At 32.1% G+C, this 14,340-nt stretch overlaps 1 protein-coding gene across 1 annotated transcript in view; it reads right to left on the bottom strand.

Annotated features, from left to right (window-relative positions):
• The window catches only part of LOC129226313 (ubiquitin carboxyl-terminal hydrolase 34-like), a 90,596-nt gene that overhangs the window by 49,102 nt on the left and 27,154 nt on the right, over positions 1-14,340 (bottom strand). Inside the window, exons 2-3 of the mRNA XM_054860916.1 lie at positions 9,860-9,948; positions 6,302-6,354 (exon numbers count right to left, since the gene is read on the bottom strand). Of these exons, the coding sequence (XP_054716891.1) occupies positions 6,302-6,354; positions 9,860-9,948 (142 nt within the window). The remainder of the gene's footprint in view (positions 1-6,301; positions 6,355-9,859; positions 9,949-14,340) is intronic.

Below are 14,340 nucleotides of genomic sequence, written 5' to 3'. Positions count from 1 at the left end.
CTGGTTACAACTTAGATTTGAAATAAACTTGAGGGAATTTAAGAACTCCAGAACGGAGCAACGACCTATCTACACAGCCCTCAATCCCAGATTCTTTATGAGATTCGTAGCAACCTTTAGTGAACATAATTTTCTCCCCTAATTTTCATTTTTCATGAGACAAACAGTCTGAAGTGGAAAAAAAAATCTACGAATATCTCGAATTTTTTTTCGATATATAGAGATTTTTTCGATATATAGAAACAATTTTTCTATGTAATGAACATAGAAATTTGCTGGGATTTCGATATATAGAAAATTTCGATATGTGGAAGTTCGATATGTGGAGGTTCGACTGTATAATGTGTTATTTATTAAATCTGAATTTTTTTTTTCATTTGCTTGGAATTATTTAGCGTAGTACATGCATTGAATTCCAGACAATAAAAAAAACCAAAGGCTGACGGGAAAGGTCCGAGACAAGAAAGGATCATTCATTTGATAGGTTGAAATTTTATTACAGTAAACTCTCGATTATCTGCGGAATTGACATACATAATAAAAATCACGGATAAACCGCAAAATGTCTAAAATCAGGGACCAAATACAGTGAAGCACCGTTTATACGTTTTTGAAGGGACTGTATGAAAAAAGCATACAAATGAAAAAAAACGTATAATAGGTATAGGTTAATGTGTATTAGACTCTGCTGGGACCAATTTAAGACAGGGTTGGCCGAATTGGACCCAATGGGTTTTATTGAAAAACCCATTTAAAAAAACCCATTATTTAGCCCACTTTTGGGTTTTTTTAAAATTTTCTGAGAAGTTTTAAAAAAAATTAATTTAAATACTTTCACAATTTAAACTTTTTTATTTGTTCTTCACCACAGACAATGAACATAAAAAATGTAATAGTATTGTTAATAGTACTTCTTAACTCTTAATGGCATTAAAAAATACTTCAAAGATTTTAAATAAATGTATTTAACTTTTTTCTTAAACTGGTCAATAAATAACTCAAATTATCTTGACCAAGTTCTGTCACGTCTGATTTTCTCAATATTTGTAGATTGTACAGAGGAAACTAATCTAGTTAAAAGGTTTTAATGTGAATTATTTTCTGCTAACCAACACGTCACAAATCTCGAATAAGCACAATGTATATTTTTAAGAAATAAACAGATTTTTCAAATGGTCGACAGAAAACAGAACAGGTACAGTATTTTCATTATCTTACGAAAAAGTGTGATATTTTTTACTCTGTACACAGAAATAGAAAAACAGGCAACATAAAATTCAAAGAAATGTCTTGATTAAGCTTGAATTCTGTAAAAAGGGATTTAAACTACTTGAGGCTCTACAGTAGTTTTGCATAACAAAATGAAATAAAGTAAAATGCAAAAAAAAAAAAAGTGTAGTAATTAAAAACAAACAATAGATTTTATCACTCAAGAAGTAACTTTGCCTTAACTGTTGGTAATAATGAAAATTAAAAAATCTGAAACTTCACCATTTTTGGGTTTTTTCGTCTTTTATACTTTTCTTCAGAAAACGCTGAATTTTAAGTAGTTTTCCAGCTTTTTAACCCAAAGACAATTTTTGCACTTTGTCCATATACTTATGCTACAACAGCTACAAGTACCCCACATTTTCCCTAAAAAAAGACAAAAAACCCACATCCCTTTTAATAAACCCAACTTTAGTTCGTTTTTTTATTGGGTTTTATTTAAAAAACCAAAAAAACCCTGGGTCCATGGGCTTTTTTTAAAAAAAACCCGGGTTTTTGCCAACCCTGATTTAAGAAACGTATAATTGATAAAAACGTATAAAAGAGAAACGTATAAACGGTGCTTCACTGTAAATAAAAATTGTCCTTCTTCAAAAACTTAGTTGTATGCACAATACTTTTTTCAAACAGTGAAAATATCTACAGTACAGTTAAAATGTTTGCATTTTTCAACAACAGAACATGAGATTAATAAAGAGCAAGTGTATGCACGATGAAGAAAGCACAAAAAAAAAATTTAAAAAATAAACAAAAACAACCGAGTTTAAATTTACATTCGACAAAAAAACAGCCATTTGTATTTGCTTTTAATTGTGAAAATACAGGTTCCCGATTGTTGATTGACTCGCGGATAATCGGGAGTATACTGTATTTCTAATGCCAATGGTCAAGGCAACTTCTTTACTACAGTCGACGCTCATTATAACGACCACACATTATAAAGACCGTCCTATTATAACGACCAGTGGTTAAAGTCCCAACTTTGTTCCTATGAACACTACGTTAATTTGCCTTCGTTATAACGACCGTTCTGTATCATCTAATCCAATACAACGACCGAATTCAGCGGACGCTATTTCTGGTGTTCTTCACAAGAAAACAAATTTGTAACTTGAAATGGCCTTGATTATTGTTTACGGACATCTGCCTGAAGTTTTCAATGTCAAATCCAACTTTGAGAGGGGGTGCGGGAGAGATTATCATTCACCGCAGCTAGCACAAAAAATAATGGGAGGAAAAATTGAGAAATTTCCAGATTCCTGAGAAAAGGGAGTTGACAGATGTGTTGGTAGTTTGGTTTTTGAATCTAGCGGTTTTTAAAATTTGCGGTTCTCGAGGAACTTTTAACTGTTTCTTTGAAAAGCAAAAAAAAAAACACAATTTATCATCTATATCTGAAACGGAAAATAATGTTTTGCAAAAATCACGTCTGCTAAAAAGGCAAACATCAGTTTCTGGTTTTATCTTCAGAAAACGTAGTGGTAGCAGTAGTAGTAGCAGATTTGTAAGTGTGTAACATTTTCCTCCCTATATTTTCTACTTTAAAATTTCTTTAATGTTCTGTCATAGTATTTCGCATACGATTTTTCTAAAAATTCCTACGATAAAAATAATTTGGGCATTTAACTGGAATGTTTGAAAAAGTACCATTTTTTTATGGAACAACGGGGCATGCATGATGACTGTGTATATTTTTTTTAATTATACCTCTTATAACGACCACTCGTTATAAAGACCTTTTTCTCTGGGACGGAGATGGTCGTTATATCGAGCGTCGACTGTATTAATAAAGCTGAAAGTCTCTGTCTGGATGTCCGGAGGATGTCTGGATGTGCGTTGGATGTCTGGATCTCTGTGACACGCATAGCGCCTAGACCGTTTGGCCGATTTTCATGAAATTTGGCACAAAGTTAGCATGTAGCATGGGGGTGTGCACCTCGAAGTGATTTTTCAAAAATTCGAAGTGGTTCCTCTTCTATTCCAATTTTAAGAACAAAATTATCATTAGATGGACGAGTCAATTACGAAATTATCATAACGTGGAACTGTAACATGGGTACAAGCTAATTGGAGAGAAAATTCACCATACATTATTTGTACACATACAGGCGAACCTAAAGACCTTTTAATTTTTCTATTACGGGAAAAGCCGTGCGGGTACCTCTAGTACTCAATAACAGAAGACTTTTTACGAAAAATGTTGTTTATGTTTTACATGAATACTGATTTTTACTTTATTATTTCATTCATTTAAATTGAGAATAACATACAAAAAGCAAATTTGGAATAATCATTACTGTTTTGCACTGTAAGTACAGTTGAACTCTTTTAATACGATCACATTTAATACAAAATCACGGTTATAAGGAACATTTTGTTCGTTAAGTTTGGTTTGCTATCTTATTACATAACGTATTATACGTACATTTAATTGAAAGTCTCAGCTGAGACCAACAAAAATTTACTTGAAATGTTACTTGAGTTGACTATCGTGAATTGTGGTTGAATAGTGTAATTTTCTTTTTTAGAAATTATTCATCATTTTGTCGGGTAGTAGAAGTCCCATTGGATATCGAGAAGAAAATATTAAATATTTTGCATAGAAAATAAATTCCCATTCATTTGTTTACCAGTGGACATTTCAATTAACTCGGAGATAAAACTTCATCTTCCATTATGGAATACAACCTATTCCCTGATTGTTGATTATCATCTTTCTTTCTCAATATTTTCCAAAGACATTCTTTTATAAAAAAAACTAGTGGCACGCGCACGGCTTTGCCCGTAGTAGAAAGGGCTTTTGGTTCGTCTGTATATTTACAAATAATGTATGATGAATTTCTTTCCAATTGGCTTGTCCATATTACGGTTCCACGTATGATAACTTTGTAATTTACTTGTCCATCTTATGATAATTTTGCTCAGGAAAATGTTCTTAAAATTGGAATAGAAAAAGAACAAAATCGAATTTTTTAAAAATCGCTTCAAGGTGCACACCCTCATGCTATAAACTAATTCTGTGCCAAATTGCATGAAAATCGGCCGAACGGTCTAGGCGCTATGCGCATCACAGAGATCTGGACAGACAGAGAGAGAGATCCGGACAGAGAGACTTTCAGCTTTATTATTAGTAAAGATAATTGATTTTTTTCTGAATGTACTAATAGTTAGATTACAATGTGTGCATTCATGTTTCTAAATATAAGTAAGCAATTTGTTGTTTTTCCATAGTATCACTCCTTCACAGTTGTTACAAATAACAGTTAATACAGACAAATTCGTGGATTTTTCACATTTCGTATTAAACGAGTACAACTGTACATGTAAAATTGTAGGTTCCTAGATGTACGAATGTATAAGAGTAAAAATTTAAGATATTGAAAACAGGAAAATTCTATGCTTTCCTCATGTTTTCAACTATGATAATGGTCGAATTTCAACCTTATGGTGAACACTTGTAAATAAAAGTTTAAGACATTAAAGAGTGAGATTTCTTAAAGCTTTAAGAAAATCTCAGTTGCTCAAGTAGAGAATAATTTCTTTTCGTTGATTGACATGGAATGACACAAAATTAAAATGTATGTTAAAATACTTGAAAACTTTTTGTGAAAATAACCAACTTACTTTCTGATTAAAGGGTTCACAAAAAGGTCTTGGAATAGCTTCAGGGTCAGAGATAGTGAGCCTCTTGGTTTGGGGGCTCAACTGCCTAAAATAAATTAAAGAATATTAAATGTATTTTTCTTAACATTGCTATAACAAGGTTTCAAACTAATGGAGTAACAATAGCCTGAAGTTTAAGGTGTACTAATTAAATGGGGTAGAATAAAATAGATAGATTTTTCATTGCCTGATCTAAAAAGACAAGCTGGACCGTTTGCCCTAGGCAGCATCTTCTGGGGGGCAGCAAGTTCACCCTATTTCTAAAGGGGGGGGGGTATACCGATGCGATTCCTCCAGTTTGATATTTCGATTCAATGTGTGGGGTTGATCTAGAAATTCTTTCCCAGACTACACTCATTCTGAGAAAAACACGTTACCCTGGTGTTTTATATCTGTCACCAGTATGGAAGCTGGAAAAGTATAGGACCACACGTAAAGATGGCTTTTGCTCACCTTTTCTGCGAAATGTTCGAAATGAGATCTTCAAAATAGCTGAATTCTATCCGGAGCTGGACATTTGTTGTGCACATTAACTTTCTCCGTTTAGTGTGATATGATGTCTGTGACACTATAGGGAACATTTTTCAACCACCCTGTCAACGCAGTTTGAAACCTCAGACAGCAGAAGGAAAAGATCTTAACGCATTTTGTCAACATCGTCTGACTGTTGTAAACAGGGGTGCATTCCCCGCCAAACGAATCCCCGTATATAAGAGAAAATGAATAGGTCAGAAGGGGGAGACACTTAGAGAGCAGAGAGCCACGGACTATGGGCTCTCCGAGTTCAAAATATCTTTGTAATATTAAATAATTTGTAATTTGTAAAATAGCTGTGAATATTGATTGCATTAAACGTCTCTAAAAGACCATGTTATCTTTACCCAAGAGGTGGAAACATTACAGGGGGGGGGGGGAATTGTTAAAATTCCATATAAACAGTTGAAGGAATGTTGGGGGGTGGGGGCAGTTTCAAGATTTACCCCAGTTTGGGAAAATAATAGATCCGACCCTGAGATCTTTATGAAACACAAATTTAAGAATAAAATGTCTAACATTGTGACAGGAATGAGATAATTAATTCAAAATTACTAACCATAAAACAATATTGCAGATACATGTATTGGGGTTAGAAAGACTTTTTTTCATTAATGCAAAAAAGTTTTGAAATCCCAAAATTCAGCATGAGACAGCAATAGAATTTCAAAACGCTTTTGGCATTAAAGAAGTTCCTTGTAATCCCAAAACACACATGCATTAATTTTTGCACAGACAAAGGCACTAATTTGGTTGGTCGAGTGTTTTTGACAAAGCTTTTTGGTTTTATTAAGTTATTACATCAATGGCCAGGAATATTTTTATCTGGAAATACCATCACCCAGGTGGTATTTCCAGACCCTCTCTTGTAGATGAGGGTCGTGCTCACTAAAATAATACAAATCATGTGTGACACTTTTGAATTCTGTTGTTAGATTTTAATAGTTTTCACTTACTAAACATGTTTTTAAAGTTGATTCTAGATCAATTTGTGCACAATAAAGCATCATTGGTGTGTAGATAAGTTATTTTTGAACTTATTTTAAATATTTTGACCACTTTGTGTAAGGGCGTGGGATAGCCATACAGAAAAGTTACAATTACTGAACAAGCATAAAATAAAATAATGATTTTAAAACTCACTTTGCTGCAATTTCAAGGGGGAAAAAATAACATATTAGAACAAGTATCTTTAGTAATTTCCTTTAAAAATATCTTAAATTTTCGATGGATTCTTTTTTGTTGTTTGGTAAGGTTTATCCTTCATAGAAGCATTTTATATGTGCCCATGGTCTTAGCGTTTTTTGAAAATGTTTTTTGTTAGTATCTTTCGTTCTACTAGTCAGAATGCAATCAAAGTTGGCACTCAGACTTCTTTTGCCCTTAAAAATGTAGTTATGTGTTAAAAATAGGGGTTTATATTCAAACATCAAATTTATTTTACTTTGCACAGTAGAACCTCTCAATAAGGAACACTAAGGGGACCGAAAATTTTGTCCCTTAAATAGAGGTGTCCCTTATTTGGAGGTATATGAAATGGTGCATGTAGAAAATTAACTCAGCAAAATTTCCTACTAAACACAGCATTTAAGATAAAATGCTAAAAATGATTTAGAAACTGAATGAAATTCAAACGTAAAATAATTTCAAATGCTATTCTTATAATAATTAAAATTTATTAAAAAACTAGCTGTCCCCGACGCGAGTTGCTACGCCAACAAAAAAATACATCATTATACTGATTTTCATGACAATCGGTTGAACGAGGCAGAAGTTGCTACACTGCAGTGCCACCTGGTGGCGAGTGGCTTCAATGAGCATATTATGCACCTTCTCCGTGGAAAAATACATATATATATAACAATTTTCATGATAATCGGTTCAGGTATCAAGTGAAGCCGTGACTGTACTCAAATTTTGTAGTCACGCAGTTTGCAAGATCAATCAATCGCTAAAAATATCAAATAGAAAAAGTTTTAAATCCCCCCGTTACATGAAAAGCCATAAAACAATAAAGAAAGAATTTATTTGTTCAAACTCAAGAAAAATGGCAACAGCTAACTTCTTATCAATGAGATCTTTCACGCGAATTAATTTCTGCAGCCGATAATTTTATTCGTATTTATCCAATGGATTGTGACTTAAATTGGAATAAAAAAGGAACTATCGATCGGATTTGTTTCGAACTGGTCTATAAACATTCCCAGTACCAAAAATAACAAACGGTAAAAGTTTCAGCCAAATCTGCCGGGTAGTTTTTGAGTTCATGGATGATATACAGACAAACATTCATTTTTATATATATATAGATTTGGTAATGCTATAATTTTGTAACATATGGGAATTATTTTGAAGTAATTCCATGACTGAACATGAATGTAAATGAACTTGTTCGATTTCATGGAATTTAAAATTTAATATGATATAAATTTCAATCAGTGTCCACATTTCAAGTTTTTTACACGAAGTTATTCATGGGCCGTTGATTATCCTTTGGATTTTAGTCTACTTGAAAAAAAATACTAAGTGGAGAAAACTGTATGCAAATTTTAGCAAGAATTTTACAACAGTCATATTTGTGCACGTTAATGTCAAACTTTCATCAATTGAATTCGAGATTCTTAAATTCCAGTAAATTCAATACTTTGTATGATGCATTTATACATCATACTTGTCAACCTTCGAAGAGAAAAAAAACAGGAGATTTTACTAGAGGTATATAGGTGATTCACCATCGACATATTCTCGCTACAGAGTTATTAAATTATGCTTTTAAATAATATAAATACTAAATTTAAAGTGAAATGGGGATTTTTTGCAGATGTAAGCAAATTGGTAGCAGCAAGAAAAATATACTGCAAAGGAAAAACTACATAATAAGGAGTGAATTTGCTTAAAGTTTTGTACATTCTGCAGTCTCTACCAGAAAAGTAGCTACAAAAATTTAATTACTGAAATCCGAAAAAAAAAAAGGAAATCAATGTATAATGAAAATACAATATAAAATAAGTAGGTATAGTGTAGCACACATGTTAAAATAACTTCAAACGTTAAAAATAATTGAAATAATTTCAGGATGCAAAAGGATTGAAATCTGCTGCAATTTTCGGCAACGCACGTGCTTTGTTAAACATGCAATGTGGAAAGCTTCTAAAAAATTAATTTTTTATAAATGAGTTATAAATTTTCTTATTCCTTGCCATTGGTAGACTAAAAAAGGGCGCCATCTAATGAGAAGAAAGTGATATTTTTAATGATTGACTGACAAAACAGGAAATCGGGAGATAGAAGCAAAAAACGGGAGTCTCCCGTTAAAAACAGTAGAGTTGGCAAGTATGTATACATTAATTGTTGCAGGTTTTCTCTGTAACTGTCCCTTAGATACTCTTCCTTATTCAGAGGCAAATACATGGCGGTCCCAATTCAAAGGGACTGAGACCAGAAAAAATGTCCCTTATTTGGAGGTGTCCCTTACAGGAGGTACTACTGTATATAGCCTCCAATCCCAATTTCAGCTAACCAATTCCAAAGAAGATTCTACGCTGGAATAGCGATCAACATCTTTTTTCTTCCATAGGAGGTTTAATAGCTAATTAATTAAGAGAGTCTCGTTTTTCTCCTGTGATTGTATACATGTGTCTGATGGTTTGGATACTTATTATTGGAGCTGTTTCGCCTCAACACTGGTGTCGACATCAGGGAAAAAATTGCAAAAAGAGAATTCACCTTTTAGCATTTTGAAGAGATTATAGAACATGTATTAAAATTTAGAACTAGAAGTCTTTAGGGCCATTCCACAGAAAAGTCAACTCTTTGTTCCGCACGTGACGAATCATATATTTCATTAAAAAGTAATAATTTTAAAGGGTAATGAAGAAATTTTTTGCTTAAGAAATCACACATAAATTTGTAATTTGTTAAGCAGAAAAGAATTTGTTCATTAATACAGTAAAACCCCTCTAATGCGGACACTAACGGGACACATTTTTTTGTCCACAATAGAGGGGTGTCCGCAGGACAGGGATTTAATAAAGTTATTTGCATTGGAATCGGGGAATTAAAAAATGTCCGTATAAGAGGGGTGTCCGCACCTGAGGGGTGTCCGTTAAGAGAGGTTTTACTGTATTTTAAAGTATTATTTTTAATGAAATATACAAGGCGTCACATGCAGGACAAAATGACTGTTTTCTGTGAAATGGTCCTTTAGGATCTTATGCAAATCTTACACAATTAAAAACTTCACAATCAAGGCTGATAGGATTCAGGTAAATATGAGTGTCAATAAGAAATAGTGTCACAACCACACTGCAATTAAACAAAGCAACTTTGTGCTGTTAATAAAAAGTAGTAGTGAAAATGAGGCTAAACGATCTGCTAATATTAGCATACTTACGTTGACTTCATTCTATCAGCAGCTGTAGAAGGACTAAAATCTTTGTCTCCACTAAGTTTCATTCCAGGTGCAGGCCTTGACAAAGGCAACTAAAAATAATAAAAAATACACTGATAGTTAAGGGCCTAAAGATAGAAAAAAAAAATGATGATTTCTATAACATGCTATTAAGTTAAATACAGGATTATTCATAATGGGGTTGTTTCCATCAGTCAAAAGTACTACTTTTAGTCACTGAAGTTGATAGAATGAGCAAAAAAAAAAAAAAAAATAACATGGAGCAAGGAAAATCTTTCATTTTCAAAATGTTTAACTTTTAATTAATTCTTTTAAAATGTCTATTTTTCAAACAAGGCGTGGTCTTTATGAGGTCACAAGGTGGTACTTTGGTGCATAGTCCACTGGCGCATTGAATGTTTACGCTTGCTGTCTACCGCGTTTCCACGTTATGATAATTCCAAAGAGAATTCAATATTGCCCTCTATGCTTGCTATCAATCATCATTGCCAGTACATGTGAGTAAAGATGCAAATTAAATATTGCACTCTGCATTAATGGCATCAGTGAATGGCGTTTCATCACTTGTGATGTCATGTGCAGAAGCGTGAAAAATGAAATTGAATCTGCATAAGGATTAAAATATTTTTTAAAAAATATCAAACTTCGAAGCCCTGTAAAAATTCAAAAGAAAAAAAAAGCAGAGTTATGCAGTAAAATAGAACATTTTACTATGACTACAGACAAGACTACAGACAAAGACAACAGACAAAATCCAAGTTTTGTTAACACATCTAACAAGTGTTACAATTTTCAGTCATTACCCATATATTAATGTGACCATTTCAGTTCCTGCCACAACCTGCTCAACATGGTATTATGAACATTATTGGCAGCATGTTTATGAAAGACATTGCCTGTTTGAATATGCGTAATAGATCCTACTTTTTTGATGTCGAGAAAATAACATTGCCTTTTGCATTTATGAATGTTATACATATTTTTAAGATGAAACTTTTTCCCCTCCAGAAGTGCATGTGTCCATTATTGCAAACTGTCTGAAATCTTTTTTCCGTTTGGAATCTTATGCAGACAGGAGCAGATTGGCCCGTGGGCCGATGCGCTTCCCGCCTAAGCGTCCTCAAACCTGAACACCTTTTTTTTTAAAATTATTATTTTATATATTTATTTTTTTGGTGCCACTTTTTTTTGCGCTCACAAACTTGTGCAACTTCACTTCGCTTTTGTTTCTTTCCTTTAAACTTGTAAACCTGTGTAATCTTTATTTATTTATAGTTTTATTCATATTTTTGCCACTTTTTTTTTTTGTTCCTTTTTTTAACTTTTTTTTTGCGCCTTTTAGAGGCCACGACCCAGTCTGCACCCATATGCAAATCCAAGTAATTGTACATTTTTAATATTCCACTATAAAAATTTTACCAACATGCGTTTTAAAAACTTAAACAGTACAATACCACCAAAGAATTATAAATGTAATGGCAAAAACAACGTATATGTAAAAAGCCTCTACCAGTTAAATTTGAGAGCTTGGAACACGGGAGGGCTTGTCTTGTAAGCTTTCGTACAGCCGCATAAAAATAACTACAACAAGTAAATCACGAAAATAGACCTGGGCAATCAATTAAAATGGCAGAGTTCTAAGACATTTTCATGAAACGTAGAACTTTTTGTTTTTTTTTATAGTACAAAGCTGAGTATGAGCAAAATGCTGCATTTGGACATGAATATGAATAATGTTTTGGTTTCTTCAGTAAAGCTATCATCTACATTGAGGAAAAGGTATAGAGACTTCTTTAATAAAGCTTTCAATTACATTAAGAAAAAAGTTTATAGACTTATTAGTACTAGAAAATCGCCCATCAAGGTATGATGGGTGAAAATTGCTTCTACATTTGAACAAAGCCATTGCCTGTTTGGTGATATTTTGATGGTTGAAATTGTAACCCTAACTCCAGTGGATTAACCCTAAACTCCAGTAGGTAGTGTTCACTGTTGACCGTTTTTTCGTTCTTCATTCCCCTGAAATGACACAGACTTACCAGTAAAACAGTTAAGTTACCAGATCGAGTTCAGCCTTGTCACAATAAAGCCTTTCCCTGCATGTTGAAACATTACCAAAACATATTATCAAATTATCATGCCATGGGGCGAGTTTCATTATTGAAGGACGTGGGTTACTCGATCATCGGCTGTCATTTATATGAGGATTAGCATTAAAGAAAGATCAATTTCATTATTATCATGAAAATAAAGCAAAATTTTACTTCTGTTTCAGAACTTGCATTGGTTGGTGGAAAAGACTTTGCAGGAATTCCATAACAATCCAAATATTCATTAGCACTCCTACTGGGAAAATCAAATGAGCAAGACTTGTCTGGAACTTGAGGTTCCAAGTACTAAAAAAAAGTGATTGACATTTTGATGAAGAATGGAATTAATGATAGTGAATACTTTAAATAAAGCACAAAAATATTTACAATAAAAATATAGTGAAGGAGTTGAAATTTTTAAAACAAAATGCATTGAAAAGCTTCATAAAAAGTTGAAATGACAATGCAGTCTGAACAATGTAGAACTATAATATTGTAAATAAATAATACTAAGACATTTTTAAACAATGTCGAAAAAGTTATCAACATGATATAAACAGAGTTTGCCGCTATATATAAGTCGATATATATCATGATGTATATCACGATATATATATCAGATATGTATTTTGAAAAGGTCATGAAATTTTGATATTTTCAATACTTTTTTTTTTTCAACTATGGTATTTTCAATATAAAAAGTACCAAATCCTCTTTTCATGTATTTTATATTCATTAAATTATTAGTAATGTAACAACTTTAATTAAAATAAAAGAACCTAATTTAATTTTAAACATTGCTCAAAAAAAAAAAGAAAATGTCTTGTGACTGTGCACCGACTAATGAATATTATTTATGTCTGAATCATATAATGTAAAGTAGCCAATGGAAAAAATTCGAGTAAAACAGATAATGCTAAATTAACTCCACTAAAATTGATAGAAATGTGAAATTAAATATTAAATATAAATAATGAAAGAAACAATATTATGCAATTTTTAAATTATATTTATTTAATTATATTTATTGCAATTATAATATAAGAAAATAATGGGTGATTTGAGGATGCATTTACAGTTTTGAAGACTTTAGTTTGTGCTAATTGAAAATATCGGATATTCATCAAAATATCCGATGTATATCAAAATATCGGATATTTTCAATATTTTCGAAAAAACCATGATATTTTCGAACCCTGGATATAAATAATACCAAAGTACATATCTGCCAACATTTAAAGAAAACAATCCAATAGATGATTGTGATGCACTGTGTGTAACATTTTACATCATTTGAGGCAGTGAGAAGCAAAGGGATGTAAGTGGGAAAATTAAAAAGTTGGAGATAACCTGTGCACATGGTAGGGGAACCTCTTCTCTGTCTTGGGGCAAGAGATAGTATCCTATTCGTGGTAGGTGCTGCTCACCCATGATTTATGAAAAAAAGTTTCAATGAAAGCCTACCGAGCCCTGCAACTTTTAATGCGTTTTACACAAAATTTTAAAATGTCCACTTATACATCCCTTTTGTTTCACACTGCATCATTTGTTGTTGTTTAGGGAATTTTTACTATTGCTCAAAGAACAATCAAATGCAAGTTTTTTGGTTGCATACACATAGAACAATTAATCGAAAAATGAAATAGAAAAATAAAAGTTAAATTAAATATGAAATTAAATCTCATTTAGGGGAAAACAAAGGATTGGATCGTAGATAGAATGAGGGACTATCTTTGCAAAAGGATTCTATTTTTCTGAAAATCCAAAATAAAGGTTTTTTTTTTTTTTTTTAATTTATGAAAACCCCGATATTTTTAACAAAAATCATGAAAAATGGTCAAAATTCAGAAAGTTCCTGGAAAAACCTGTAGAATTGGCAGGTATTTAAGTACAGTTCAACTCTCTTAATACAATCACATTTAATACGAAATCAAGGCTAAAACAAATATTTTGATCATTAAGTTTGGTTTGCCATCTAATTACATCAAAAATACATTAAAAATACATGTATAATGCGTACATTAAATTGAAAGTCTCGGCTAAGACAAACAAAAAATTTTTGATTTCTTTACTTAAATGTTCATGGCTGAATACTGTAATTTTCTTTTTTAGAAATTATTCATCATTTTGTTAGGTAATAGAAGAGAACATGTGTGTGTGTGTGTGTGTGTGTGTGTATGTGAGTGGGAGAAGAAAATATTAAATATTTTGCATAGAAAATAAAGCCAGTTCATTTCTTTACCTGTGAAATTTCGATTTACTTAGAGTTAAATCCGTTCATCTTCCATTATGAATTATAACCTATTCCGTGATTGTCAATTTATCATCGTCATTTTTCAATTTTTTCCAAAAACATTCATTTATAAAAAATAA

This window comes from Uloborus diversus, chromosome 7, assembly GCF_026930045.1.
Source record: "Uloborus diversus isolate 005 chromosome 7, Udiv.v.3.1, whole genome shotgun sequence".
Taxonomy (NCBI): domain Eukaryota; kingdom Metazoa; phylum Arthropoda; class Arachnida; order Araneae; family Uloboridae; genus Uloborus; species Uloborus diversus.
Note: the sequence above shows the minus strand (reverse complement) of the source record. Positions and strands in the feature narration are given on the sequence as shown.